Genomic DNA, 14,203 nt, shown 5'->3' with positions numbered 1-14,203 from the left:
TTCCCAGGTATCTGCCTGGTGGGTCTTGCCCACATGCTCAGGGTCTAACTCACAGGCACCAACTTTCATTTTACTGGGTGGGTGCTCCACCCCTCACCCCGTGCTGCCCCCACTCTGCTCCTTCCCCAAAACACTACCCTCGTTCTGCCTCTTCCTGCCCCTCCTCCCAGCACCTCCTGCCCACCATTGAACAGATGATTGGTTGAGATCAAATTGGTTGAGGTCAGATTGGCTGAGACTTGGGGAGGGGAGGAGGGCGGGTTGCCTTCCTCTGCAGCATGGAGCACGGATCACTTGCAGTTTACACAAGTGTGAATGGTGAATTCTCTGTACTTGAAGTCTTTAAAGTAACTCAGCCAGAGGTTAGGGGTTTATTTCAGGAGTGGGTGAGGTTCTGTGGCCTGCACTGTACAGGAGGTCAGACTAGATGATCACGATGTTTCCTTCTGAAAGTCGATGACTCTATGAGACTCCCAGTCTTAAGTTTAAACAAGGCTTTATTTCCCCTTAGAACAAATGAAGAGCAGCACACACTTATAAGAGGAATGCTACATAGAGGAGTGGTTTTTCAGTAGAGCTGGCCGAATAATTTGGTGTGATTATGTTTTATGATGAATTTAGACCTTTTTTTCTGTTGGTAAATTGTTCATGAATGGTCTTTAATTCTGATACATTATGATTCACTATAATTGTCCAAAGAGTTTGTGCAGACAAGCTTCAGCACTCTCCATTATTTTCTTCCAATATTCTGTTATTTGTCGTGTAAGATTGGTCACTTCAGACTCATTAAGTTGTTTCTGCTCCCTGATTGGAGGACTGGAACTTAGTGAATAATGAGTCCTTTTGTTCTCATCCAGATATATGTGCTCATACAGGATGAAATTTACTCCATCTCCTTCTAAGGATTGAGAGATCAACTCTCAGTGCTTCTGTGTCAGATATAGGAGGTATTCACCTTAAATCAAAAGAAACATCTTGAAACCTTCTTGCTGAATGAATCAATTTTGTTGTTCATGCAGCAACTTGCTTATCGTCTTAATTCACGTTCCTCATAAATAATCCACTGAAGGGACAAATCTGCATGTGATGACAGTAGATATTTTTTAGCAAGCACAAGCTGTCCAGGATTCTGAATATTAATGGTGCTCTCATTCAACAGAGGGAGGAGGAGAAAATAATATTTCAATGCACTAACTCCAACTAGCCAAATGAAGGTTAACCAAATACCAACAGATCTTTAACACTGATTTTTAAAAACGGTAATACTAAAATGTGCGTGTGACGCATGGCTAGAAAGGGTTCAAAATGTGAATCTTTTCTCTAACCAGTGAGCTTTCTTGTATATTTTCTAAATCTAAAAAGAGTCCACAGAATATAATTGGAACCTAACGACAAAGCACTGTTTCTGTGAAGAACACCACATCATATCGTTAGGCCTTTTGGTGAGGATTAAGAGTTGCGTTGGCTTAGCATCTGATATTTTTTTCTGTCAGGGGACTGTGTGCTGTCCTTTATTATTAATTATTTAACTATTATTCAGTGCTTGTAATGCACTAGGTGATTTACAGAGCACATACAAGACAGGGGGCCAGATTCTAAACTGGTACAAATCAGCATCACTCCATTGACTTTGTACCAGCTGAGACTCTAACCTGTGGTCTCTGCCCTGAACAACTCACAATCTAGGAATAGGCAAAAAATGACAAGTAATGCCAGATGGGGCGGGGGAGAGGGATTTGGTGGATGGGTGAAGGGTAACTAGTACGATGTGATTGCATTGGTGCATGCTTCATGGAAGTTAGGTATTTTTTATTTATTCTGATACCGTAATTTGGATCTGAAGTGTCTAGGCCACTGCATGACTTGTTTTTTAAGGGAGTAAAGAAGAGAAACCTTGACAGAGGGATGGATTCTGGACCTTTCCCAACTCTACCAACTATGATCCCAAAAATAATTCACATAAATGTTTTTATTAGCTGTTTCTGCTGCCCTCTACAAGGCTTTGAAGAAACAGAATAAAAATGTGAGCTTCTGAGGTGTCTGTATTCCACTGTTTTCCTGAGTTCCAAGGCTAAATTCCAAGTTGCAACTTCTAAATCTGGCCACAACAGTGAAATCTCACAGTTCTCCTCTATCTGAGAAAACAATCTAGAGTGGTCAATTACTGTATTCAAAATAGAGTTTGCCCTGTAATTTGCTTCTTCTTTCAATTAAAAATCAAAGACATTTGTGTTCTGGCTTCTGTATGTCAAAGAAGTTTTGACAAAAAGCAATAAAAGGAAGACATTCATAGTCGAAAGTCCTCCTCTAAATAGGAAAAACAGGACAACTCCACATGATGCATAGATGACAAAGCATAAGAGCTTGTTTACAGGCTGCACCCCAAATTGTTCCCTCCACCCAACCCTGCATGCACATGCAGCCAGGGCTGGATTACCCAATAGGCAGACTAAGCACGTGCTTAGGGCACCAGCAAAGCGGGAGGGGCACCAAAAAAAATGATTTTTTTTTTAATTTGATATTTCAAAAAAAGCATTGAAGTAGTCATCATGGGAAAAATCAGAACTTTGGTAAACTTCCTTACACTCCACTACACACTCTTCCCCATTTTTCTGTTCTCTTTTTATTACGTATCCCCACCTAATCCAGGAGGGCGTCCTACTAACATAGATTGAAATAACGCGAGGAAATCAGATCCTGTCATGTATTGCAATAAATTTATGTTTTATTATTGATATATTCTTCTGAGTTATACATACTTGATTTGTTTTTTTCTTTCTTTCATATATATATATATACACATACACACATATACATACACACATACATAAAAATAGTGTACGTTGTATAATTTGTTTTGTTTTTTTTAAGTTCAGATAACTGAGATAGGGGGCAGGATGAAACATAACCAACTGAGTGGAGCACAGAAACGTAAACTGGCAGAAGAAAGAAACAAAAAACAAGTGAAATTTTCCAAAATCTTCCAAAGCTGACATCATTTTTCAAAGCGAATCCATCAGAAGCAACATCTTCTCTCAGTAGCACAGACATCGTTCCAAAACCTGTAGGTGTTTCAGAGACTGACCCTTCTTCTATTGGTGAAACAAACACCAGTCCAGAACATGTGGATGTGTCAGAGACTGTAACTGATCATCCTACTCCTGGTGGTAAAACAGATATTGTTCTAGAAGATGTGGATGTGTCAGAGACTGAACCTGCTCATGCTGTAAATAATAGGAGAAAAGATCCTGGTATGTGGATTGATTTCAGTACCGATAATGTAGCTTACTGGATAGATCGTGGACCAAATGACTGTCAACACCACACTGGGCCATTTGAGAAATCACGTCGGACTTTTACCAATGGCAAACAAACAAGATATTGTCCACAAAAAATATTTTTTGGCATGAAAGCGAATGGTGAGAAATACACTCGAGAATGGCTACTGTATTCACCATCAACAGGGTCTGTGTACTGTTTTGTTTGCAACCTTTTTGCATATAAACCTTCAACATCCCAGTTTGCTGCAGATGGATTTAGTGATTGGCAGAATACTGTTTTAATTGAACAACATGAAAATAGCACTACTCACAGAGATTCAATGTTGACATATTTAAATCGAAGACAGGGCTTTGGATTGACACAAAAATTGGAAGAACAAATTAAAGGGGAGCGTGAATACTGGCAACATGTCTTGCAGCGTGTTATAGCTGTTATTCAAACATTAGCTGAATGTGGTCTGCCTTTCCGGCGATCAAATGGCACATTTGGATCATTGCAGAATGGAAATTTCTTGGGATTGTTGGAGCTTGTGGCTCAGTTTGACCCATTTTTAGCAGGCCCTATCTCCAAATATGGGAATGCTGGCAAAGGTAACCCATTATACTTATCCAAGACAATATGTGATGAACTCATTGGTCTAATGAGTGACAAAGTTCGTTTAGCTATTGTGGATGAAATAAGTACTGCTGGGTACTTCAGTTTATCTGTTGACTCTACACCTGATCTTTCACATATTGAGCAGTTGAGTATTGTACTAAGATATGTGTCTCCCACAGATGGAAAACCAGTTGAATGATTTATAACATTCCTCAATTTGAAAAGCCACACTGGTGAAGAAATGGCAAATCAAGTACTGCATTATCTGTGCCAAGTTTGCAAAATAGATTTCTCAAAGTGCAGAGGTCAAGCTTATGACAACACTGCCAACATGTCAGGGCATTATCAAGGATTGCAGAAGAGGCTTTTAGAAAGAACAAATATGCCATATTCATACCATGTGCTGCACACTCTCTCAATCTTGTTGGCTGCAGTGCTGTTGATTGTTGTCCGGTGGCAGTAAGGTTTTTCTCAACAGTCCAGTTACTTTATACATTTTTCTCTGCCTCAACACACCGATGGGCAGTTCTTAAAACATATTTGGGCAATGATCATGTGTTGAAATCTCTTTCTAATACTCGCTGGGAGGCACATGCAGTGGCAACAAGTGCAATTCTGGAGTCCTACTCAAAGATCGTGGATGCTTTAGAAAGTATAGCTGAAGACCAATCACAAAGGGGAGAAACTATACGAGAGGCAGAAAACATTGCAAACAAGATGCAAGAACTAGAGTTTGTATTCATGTTGACCATGTGGAATGAAATTTTACAACACTTTTGCCACACAAGTCAAGCTCTCCAAGAAAAAGAATTGGATCTGAAAACATGTGCAGACCTCTGTCAATCATTAGCAGACCACTTACACACTTTGAGAAATGATTTTGAAAGATTTGAAGACATATCAAAAGATATCTTGCCTGATACTAACTACAAAGAAGCCCAGTCCCGCAAGCGAATCAGGAAAAAACAAGCAAATGATAGCAGTGCAACAGAAACAGCATTGAATCCTAGAGACAAATTTCGCGTATCTACTTACTACACTATAATTGATACACTTGAAGCTCATATGAAGAGGAGAGGTGAAGTGTACAAAGAAATATCAAGTAGATTTCCTTTTCTAAACGATATGAACTTACCTGATGAACAATATTCACAAGGTTCCCAAAAGCTAGTTGACTCATACCCATTTGATTTGAACATGAATCTCTGTGGAGAAGTACGGCAGTTCCACTGTTATATGCGCGCAAAGTTTAATGAAACAGGAAAAATGAAATTCAGGCACATTGATCTTCATGACACAATATTGAAAGACGGAATACAATGTGAATTTCCAAATGTAGAGCTCGCACTTCGTATTTTTCTAACATTGATGATTACTAACTGCTCCGCAGAATGCTCTTTTTCTCAGCTGAAACGAATAAAAAACCCTCAGAGAACAACAATGTGTCAGGACAGACTTGATTCACTTTCCCTATTGTGTATGGAAGCGGACATGCTTCATCGAGTCAGCTTCGATGAACTTATCCAGAATTTTGCAATTAGAAAATCTAGAAAGAAGCTATTTTAATTTCAGCATATATGTAAGTTTTGTGTCATTTCGAAAAATAAAATTTTATTTTACGGTATAATATTGTTTTTATTTTGAATTACATATGGGGGGGGCACCATAATCTTTTCAGTGCTTAGGGCCTCTAAAGGTCTTAAACCGGCCCTGCATGCAGCTATGAAGTGTCTCCATGTCTCCAGTCTTACCTCTGGCTCGCAGCTGACACAGAGACCGTACTGCCCTCACCCGCCACACCCTCCCCAGTTCCCTGGTGGCTTTGCCTCTCTCCTGACCAAGTTCCTAGTCACACTTCACCTCTCATATCTTTAAGGTTTCTGTCCATTTACAATGTTAGCTGCTGTCACAAACTGCTACTCAGCATGCACTGCCCCGGAGGACGACTGCTCTGATACAAACTGTAGGACAAGTAAGTGCTTCAGAGGAGTTGCCAGCTACTCTCCCTGCTGCATGGCAGTAAAGTTAACCTCCTACTGAGGATTTGGCAGGTTCTCCCATCCTTGTTGATCCTTTGCCTCTCCCTTTGGGTGCTTCCCACTACTCCTCCACTGCCCTCTTCCTCTGCAGGCCAAGCAGAAGGAGGGACAGCTATTTGGAGATTCTTTAGCCCCTTGGGCACGTAAGTACAGCTGGAGTTGCTGGAATGGGGTTTATGCTAATGGAGTTTTTGTTCTTGCCTTTAATAGCTTTCTCTGTATGAACTTTTCATTTAAAACTTTATCCTAGCAGGGAAACAATACTGATGCAACACAAAGTGAACACAAAAACAACAAGGAGTCCGGTGGCACCTTAAAGACTAACAGATCTATTTGGGCATAAGCTTTCTTAAGAAGTGAGGTTTTTTACCCACGAAAGCTTATGCCCAAATAAATCTGTTAGTCTTTAAGGTGCCACTGGACTCCTTTTTGTTTTTGTAGATACAGACTAACATGGCTACTCCCTGATAAAGTGAACACAGTGGCTCACATGGCTGCTTACGCTTGTTCCTTAAAGGTATCTAGGCACCTAACTCTTATTGCAATTGAGTGCCTAAATACTTCTGAGGATCTGGGCCTTGCTGCCCTAGGTAATCACATGTATACTGCCTGACAGCTGGAGTCAGTCTGGAATAATACTTCAAGCATCTGAATAAATAAATCGTCTGTTCACACTTTCGCACAGTCAATGACAACATTTTATTCATTCTGCCTGAAACTACCATGTTACAACCCCCTGTGCCTTGAATGAATTAAATTAATTCTACAGTGGACAATCTGGTTAAACTTCTCAGTTATTTGACCCAAGTAATCCAGTGGGATATCCAGAATCTCAGTGTAACCATCTGTTTCAACTCTTAATTAAACGTTCTGGACTGCTTTTGTAACTTGTTTTAATATAATCTTTCTTCTGTGGAAATAGTGGAGGCTGACTCAGTGAAGATTAGTTTTTCTTGTTAACTAAAATTAGGTCTACTATTAAGGCCACAATCTGACAGTTTTAAGCCCCAGGTTTACATTTTTAAATGCCAAATCAGCCATTATTTATTATGTGACAGTGTGCAAAGGCTCCAGTGAGAATCGGAGCCTCATCATATTGGGGACTATTCAAGCATTTACAATTCAAGACAGGAGGACTTGCAATCTAATGTGAAACAAGATGCTACAAGGAAGCTAATACAGTCAACATGCTATGGTTTTGCATACAACATACTTTTCATATAGCCTCTGTCCTCTCATGAACACCTTCACCTCGTTATCCAGTGGCAATGTTCCATCATCTTTCCTAAAGCGGTAGAAAAGTTTGACATCCTTGAATTCCTTATGCTCATCACAAACTGAAACATAAAATAAGTGACATCAGAAATGATCACACTTACGTTAGAAACCTAACACAATCAGAACAAGATACCAATCATCACTAGTGAACTTAAAAACAGAATAGGCATATGCAGAGCATAGTCCTGCCTCCTCCACCCCAAAATTGTTTATTGTACAAATATGTCCCCACACATAAAAGGCTGCGTGGTATCTTTTGGAATCCAAACTTTTAGATAATTATCCAAATAGAATCTCTAATCTTTTGGAGCCTGCCAGCCATTCATTTCAATGGATGCTGCAATATCAATGCATAGCGAAAGACATCTATCTGGCAAAACCTTGTGATTTTGCACCCTCAGCAAGTTCGCGGATGACACTAAACTGCGGGGAGAGGTAGATATGCTGGAGGGTAGGGATAGGGTCCGAGTGACCTAGACAAACTGGAGGATTGGGCCAAAAGAATCTGATGAGGTTCAACAAGGACAAGTGCAGAGTCCTTCACTTAGGTCAGAAGAATCCCATGCACCACTACAGGCTGGGGACCGACTGGCTAAGCAGCAGTTCTGCAGAAAAGGACCTGGGGATTACAATGGATGAGAAGCTGGATATGAGTCAGCAGTGTGCCCTTGTTGCCAAGAAGGCTAACGGAATATTGGGCTGCATTAGTAGGAGCACTGCCAGCAGATCGAGGGAAGTGATTATTCCCCTCTATTCGGCACTGGTGAGGCCACATCTGGAGTATCACGTCCAGTTTTGGCCCCCCACTACAGAAAGGATGTGGACAAATTGGAGAGAGTCCAGCGGAGGGCAACAAAAATGATCAGGGGCCTGGGGCACATGACTTACGAGAAGAGGCTGAGGGAACTGGACTTGTTTTGTCTGCAGAAAAGAAGAGCGAGGCGGGATTTGATAGCAGCTTTCAACTACCTAAAGGCGGGTTCCAAAGAGGATGGAGCTCGGCTGTTCTCAGTGGTGGCAGATGACAGAACAAGGAGCAATGGTCTCAAGTTGCAGTGGGAGAGGTCTAGGTTGATATTACGAAACACTGTTTCACTGGGAGGGTGGTGAAGCACTGGAATGGGTTACCTAGGGAAGTTGTGGAATCTCCATTTGTAGAGGTTTTTAAGACCCAGCTTGACATAGCCCTGGCTGGGATGATCTAGTTGGTGGTGGTCCTGCTTCTTACCAAAGGGCTGGACTAGATACCTCCTGAGGTCTCTTCCAACCATAATCTTCTATGATTCTATGATTAAATCAGGTGTTTCCTAAAAACCTGAATCAGTAATTTCAGGATTGGCTAACGATGACTGTCACTTACATTAATCCAGGCCTGGATCAAGCTAACCTGACACTTGTTGCAAAGACACATAATAAGGTCTAAGATTCACTGTATAATCTTCCTTCTCCACTTCTCAAATTGCTCTGCCATGCCAGCTGGGGAGTCGCAGAGGCAATGGGGAATGTATTGAGAGCTAGAAAACATTTTTAGGGGAACAGTTGATGAAAGTCTTGTTAAATTGGAGAGGGTGGACTGAAATGAGCTCCAACTAAGACAGAGATAAAGTGGGGGACAGTCCAATCAAGCTGTTATCACCACAGAGCTCTCAGTCAGCATGCACGGACTCATACTCCACCCCATATGGCACTAGTGCATGAGCATTAAACATTACATTACCGTTTTAACTTACTACTGGTGGCATAAGAGGCCCCTATGGAACCTGGCTTACTAGGCTATCTGAACTTGTCCTACATCAGAGCATGCTTGAAACAGTTGCATTAACTTTGAAGCCAATGAATGAAAATCCTTGAAAATAGCAATTTTGTACTTAATTTTTTTAACATCTTTTTTTGTCAAGGACTCCTGCCATTGCTTGTTGACTCACCTAGCTGGAAGGAGCGGGCTGGGATTATGTTCTGAGGTGGAAAACATTTTAAAGTTTTATTAAAGATTTAAACAAACTTTCACATATAAAGTTTCCATTGCTCAATTAAATTAAGTTACTCTGACTTCCATGTAAACTATTGACTGACATTTCTTCAATAGAGGATAAAGCAATTGGCATTTGGAGCCCCTATAATTACTTTGTATCTGTTCTTTAATTATCTACCTCAGTTCCCAGGTTCCATAAAGACCCAGAATTTTAATTTCTGAATCAAGCAGAATGTGTAGTAGTGGCACACATTTCATCTGCATACTTATCCCTTTAATTAAGGTATTGTTTATGCATTGCTGACAGTTACAGCAGTGCTTGCACACTTACAGGTGTCTCTGGAGAAAGTCAACTTGTCAATTACAAAAGTTCCTCTAATCCCTGTTATAAAGAGATGGGAAAATTGCAATTTCATATGTTGACTTTTTAACTGGACAACACTGTGCACTTGAAACAAAGGGCTTGATTCACCACTGACTTGTACATTGTAGTCATTTTGCACCTATACTTTACACAGGTGTAAAATGAGTATATAAACATTACTATTGTGATTTGATAGTGGTTTGTGTCCACATTTCACAAATAATGCATGTAACTTCCAATACATCATTATTCTAGAACTGAAGCCACAGGGACACCATGATACAGAACAAGAGAAAAGGTACAGAACAGCTTCAGTTTATAAAGAAAGGATGTTGCATTTAACATGTCTCACTACAGTCACTTCATTCACTAAAGGAGAAATCCTCCCCTCCAGCAGCCCCAAGTCCAGGTAGTTAGATGTTAGCATACAGAGGAGTTCTTACAGACAACAGAATCCCTGTCTGCTGCAGGAAAGTATGAGGTGCAGCCGCTCTTTAGCCACTAAGGCAACAGTGTTGTCTGAAGCAACTACATCCCACTTTACAGAGGGAGATGGACAATGGACCTGAGTAGTCATGGCTCTGCAGCCTCCACCCTTACATCTCTACTAGTGACTCCTGTACACTGGCATATATGGGAGTCCCCATGGAGCAGAGATATGCAGGGCACAGGGTGTAAGGACCCCCTTTTCCACAGGAATGCCCGAACCCTGCCTCACTCACATAGAGCAGAATAATCAGGGGCCTTCTTCAACTGCAGAAGCAGGGTCAGGAGTTACCAGGGCCGGCTCCAGGCACCAGCAGAGCAAGCACGTGCCTGGGGCGGCACATGCTAAGGGGCGGCATTCCATCCATTCTTGGGGCGGCAGAGTCTGAGCAGCGGGTTTTTTTTTTTTTTGGTGCACTTTGACAGTTCGGGGGGCAGCAGTCCGAGTGGTTTTTTTTTTTTTTGCTTGGGGTGGCAAAAATGGTAGAGCTGGCCCTGGGAGTTACCCTTGATTGCATCACAGTTATCAAGAAAGAAATGAAAATAATTGTGGCTGTTGCTGTTTCACTCACCATGATGGATAATGCTGCGATCCAATAATTTCTGCACAAGTTTAATCGCTGTCTCTCTGTCTGAGGCCTCTTTGCGATCAATCAGCCAGTCAATCAATTCTTTGGCAACAAAACAGTTTGGATATGTCTTGAGATGATGCCTTCGATCTTTAATTACCTTTTCTTCATGCAGTCTGAGCCTGTGGGGCAAATTACATTATTAATAACCTTTGCAGAGAATCTATATAACCAGAGGAGGAAAGGACTCCTTCATATGTAACATGTTAGTGTCTGACTGCCACACAATTCACATACACCCCAATAAATGTTATGCCTAATTATAAAAAGTTATAGTGGCAAGTCTGTTGAAAGGCAGAGAATACAAACACAAATTGGCAACTGACCATTTTCATTTTCAGCTGGGGAAAGAAAGAAAAGCAGAAAAGAAACAATATCAAAGATCATTTTAAACCCAGCATATGGAGAATTTTCAGTTCCAGTGGAAAACAAACAGGAGGAGAAGCAGATGTAATTCTCAGTATAATCTGCTAAACACATGAACGCATGCCCTAGTGTGTCAATAAAATTAAATGTTAACACTTTGGCATGAGCTGAGACTAATTCTCACACATTACCTTTAATATGCTTGACATTACTGTATTATTTTGGAAAAGCTCACTGCCAAAGATTCGTTAACCCCACTCGGTGGACTCAGCTGCAGTTTCTTTGTGGTGCCGTTTTTTTAATTTCCACTGGTTATGGAGCTACATTTTCTCAAAGCTACATACTAGGTACGGGGCTTGCCATTTAGAAGTCAGCATCTAGACCGTTTCCACACAACACGGTCTAACACACAGCAGCTACTTTCTTTTCTATGGGACACTGATCTCAGCAACTGGCAATGGAGGAGCTTCAGTATCAGAGCTGTGACAGCTGCAAAATCCCACCCACCATTTTGAAAGCAAACCCAGCAATTGCTTCTTACACATTTCGTATGGGTAGCAAAAAGCCCATGTGGGAGTATCTGGACTGACCACAGAAAGTAGAGGTTTTTAAGATCAGTAGCTTTATGATTAGGCATTTTCCCAAATTAACGTAACTGATCATTATTTTATATTTATCTATTTTATTTATTACAGAACAACAGGCAGAGATTTTGTAGAAGTTAACTGCATTTTTATTTATTACGTTTCACTTTTAATGAATAATTTTACTGATAACTATTGAATTTTTATAGTGCCATTTATCCATAACAAATATGAAGAAAGCACAGGAACCACTCCATAGAGCACATCACGGCGGGGGGGGGGGAAGGGGGAGGAAATCTTGAACTCCTATTGCAAAGACTTACACACATAAGTAACTTATGAGCTATGAGTGAAATTCTGGTTCCACTGAAATCAATGGACGTGTTGCCATTTACTTTGATGGCGCCAAAATTTCACCCTAGGAATAGTCCCATTGACTTCAGTGGGGCTCTGGGCAGGCACAGAGGGGCTGTCCTCAGGAAACAAGTAGCCTAAAAAGGTAGAACAGTTTAAAGTACTGCCGCATGTACAAATCAATGCTATATGAACAACAGTTATTCCTGACTAACTAATCTAGTCTAAAATATTTATATGGTCCCCAGTATAGCAGGACATCACAACCTTTAACGTATTTATCCTCAAAATGCCCCTGGGAGCTAGGGCAGTGCTATTATCCCTATTTACAGATGGAAACTGAGGCACAGAGAGACTAGGTGACTTGTCTAAGGTCACACAGGAAATCTGTGGCCAAGTAGGGAATTGAACCTGGGTCGCCAGAGTAGGGCCCTAACCACTAGTACATCCTTCCTCTCAGTGTGATATTAGTATGCCCTAGCATCACACTATTTCCTTTTGAAACCCACAAAAGGCAAGTAAGTCAGCTGAGGATGTTATTGATGCCATTACTGGGTCACAGACAAGACTTAAATAAGCCTTTTACCTAAAACCATCCACAAATAGTAATGTAGCAACTTTTCTGATTTGCAGTATTTATCCTCAAACTAGATTGCTCCCCCTCCCCCAACTACATAGTATGGATTAAAAGGCAACTTTACAAACACTATCAAAATGAATACTTTTAAGTTAAAAACAACATACAAATCAAAGTAGCGTATTTATAACAAAACCCACTGACAGTAAATACAGTAAGCTACAATATGTCTTTGCTTACAGCTATGATACTTTCCAGCTGCACAGTAACAACTGTCATCTTGCTTTGAAGAAAAAGCCTGCACTTTTTATTTAAAGACCCTGGAATTATCAGTGTTCTTTGTCCATTTTGTAAGCTACATAGTCATCTGAAAGTACAATACTGAAACAGCATCAATATATCTATATGTACAGAGTGGGTTTGATCACCCTTTCACTTCTATTGATATCAAAGTAAATGAATGGAGTTACGCCGGCATAAAAGGAGAATCAGGATCTGACAATTCTTTGCACCTACATAAGGATTGATATGAGTTAAAAGGGCACTAGTATCAAGGTTGGTACAGTGTTCCCCAAGCAAGAGTCAGCATTTACTCACAAGTATCAAATGGGAATGGGAAATAACTGTTATTCCAGACATCACATTATGTGACAAGTGTCTCAAACCTCTCTTTCCCAAGGAGGGGGTGGGGAAATTATTTGTACTACTTCTGGGCCTAACTGGCTTGGGGTGTGACACCAGAAAGGGAACCCAACCCGCCTGCATAGCAATGTATAGCACTACCATTAAGCCACAGAGTAGCTAGCCCACTACTCTGAACCTCCGATATGCTCCTAACTGAATAGAACAAAATAAAGACATTTAAAAAAAAGACCTAGTGTTAATCATGATGTATAAGCCCCATATACATTTACTGCATCTATTTTTAATTACACAGAGCAGATGTTTGGACTCTGGCATTCTGAAACTGTTTCAGTGTTCAGCCCTGTGGATCAAGAACACAAGCATGGTTTCTCTAGCTAAGTAGCTATAAAAAGAATTGCTCAAGACCTACTTAGCAACAGGTTTGATTCACAAAGCAAAGCTCACTCATCAAACTTAATGAAGGTGGGGGAATCTTGATTCCAGAGGCCTTTGAAGAGTGATCTAAGAGTCGCGTACGGTCTAGCCACTGATACTTTGCAACTCGACTGTAACTACCACAAGAAACCAGCCTTCCTCATAGTATTAGAGTATCACACAAATGTAATTCCTCACATTACTCAAGATGGCATTAAGGACATTTTGTACTGGGGGCCACATTCTGCCCTATTTGAAGAAAAAAGTGAGAGCATTTCCGCAGATCTCTGAAACTAACAGGACAGTAAAAAGCATATACTACAGTCAGCCCTTTGAAATTCACATCTGTATGCATTTATCACAGTCAAGCTTCCAGCAAATATACACTGTATTTAACATTTACATATTTGCACGTATAGGTCTTTGCTTGCACATTTGTCTGTTTTATGCTAATCCAGAACAATCTGTCATTTCCTTACCAGGCAAAACATGGACTAGCAGAGCAACCATAATTAGCATTACTTAAAGGAAAAACTGAACTTTTAGGTTGAGAATCCAAAAACTAGACACTAAGTCCCTGGGAAGAAACCACTCCTAGTAGCATTTGTCCATTAAG

The 14,203-nt window shown here is 40.7% G+C and overlaps 1 protein-coding gene across 6 annotated transcripts in view; it reads right to left on the bottom strand.

Moving 5' to 3' along the window:
- DEPTOR (DEP domain containing MTOR interacting protein) overlaps nucleotides 1-14,203 on the bottom strand; it is a 111,911-nt gene that overhangs the window by 66,079 nt on the left and 31,629 nt on the right. For all 6 annotated transcript variants that reach the window (XR_010598973.1, XR_010598974.1, XM_065586069.1 and 3 more), the window contains 2 exons: nucleotides 10,591-10,769; nucleotides 7,132-7,255 (listed from right to left, as the gene is read on the bottom strand). Coding sequence is in view for 4 of the 6 variants with exons in the window: in XM_065586069.1 (XP_065442141.1) it covers nucleotides 7,132-7,255; nucleotides 10,591-10,769 (303 nt within the window). In the remaining 2 variants the exon portion in view is untranslated. The remainder of the gene's footprint in view (nucleotides 1-7,131; nucleotides 7,256-10,590; nucleotides 10,770-14,203) is intronic.

Source organism: Chrysemys picta, chromosome 2 (assembly GCF_011386835.1).
Source record: "Chrysemys picta bellii isolate R12L10 chromosome 2, ASM1138683v2, whole genome shotgun sequence".
NCBI lineage: Eukaryota > Metazoa > Chordata > Testudines > Emydidae > Chrysemys > Chrysemys picta.
Note: the sequence above shows the minus strand (reverse complement) of the source record. Positions and strands in the feature narration are given on the sequence as shown.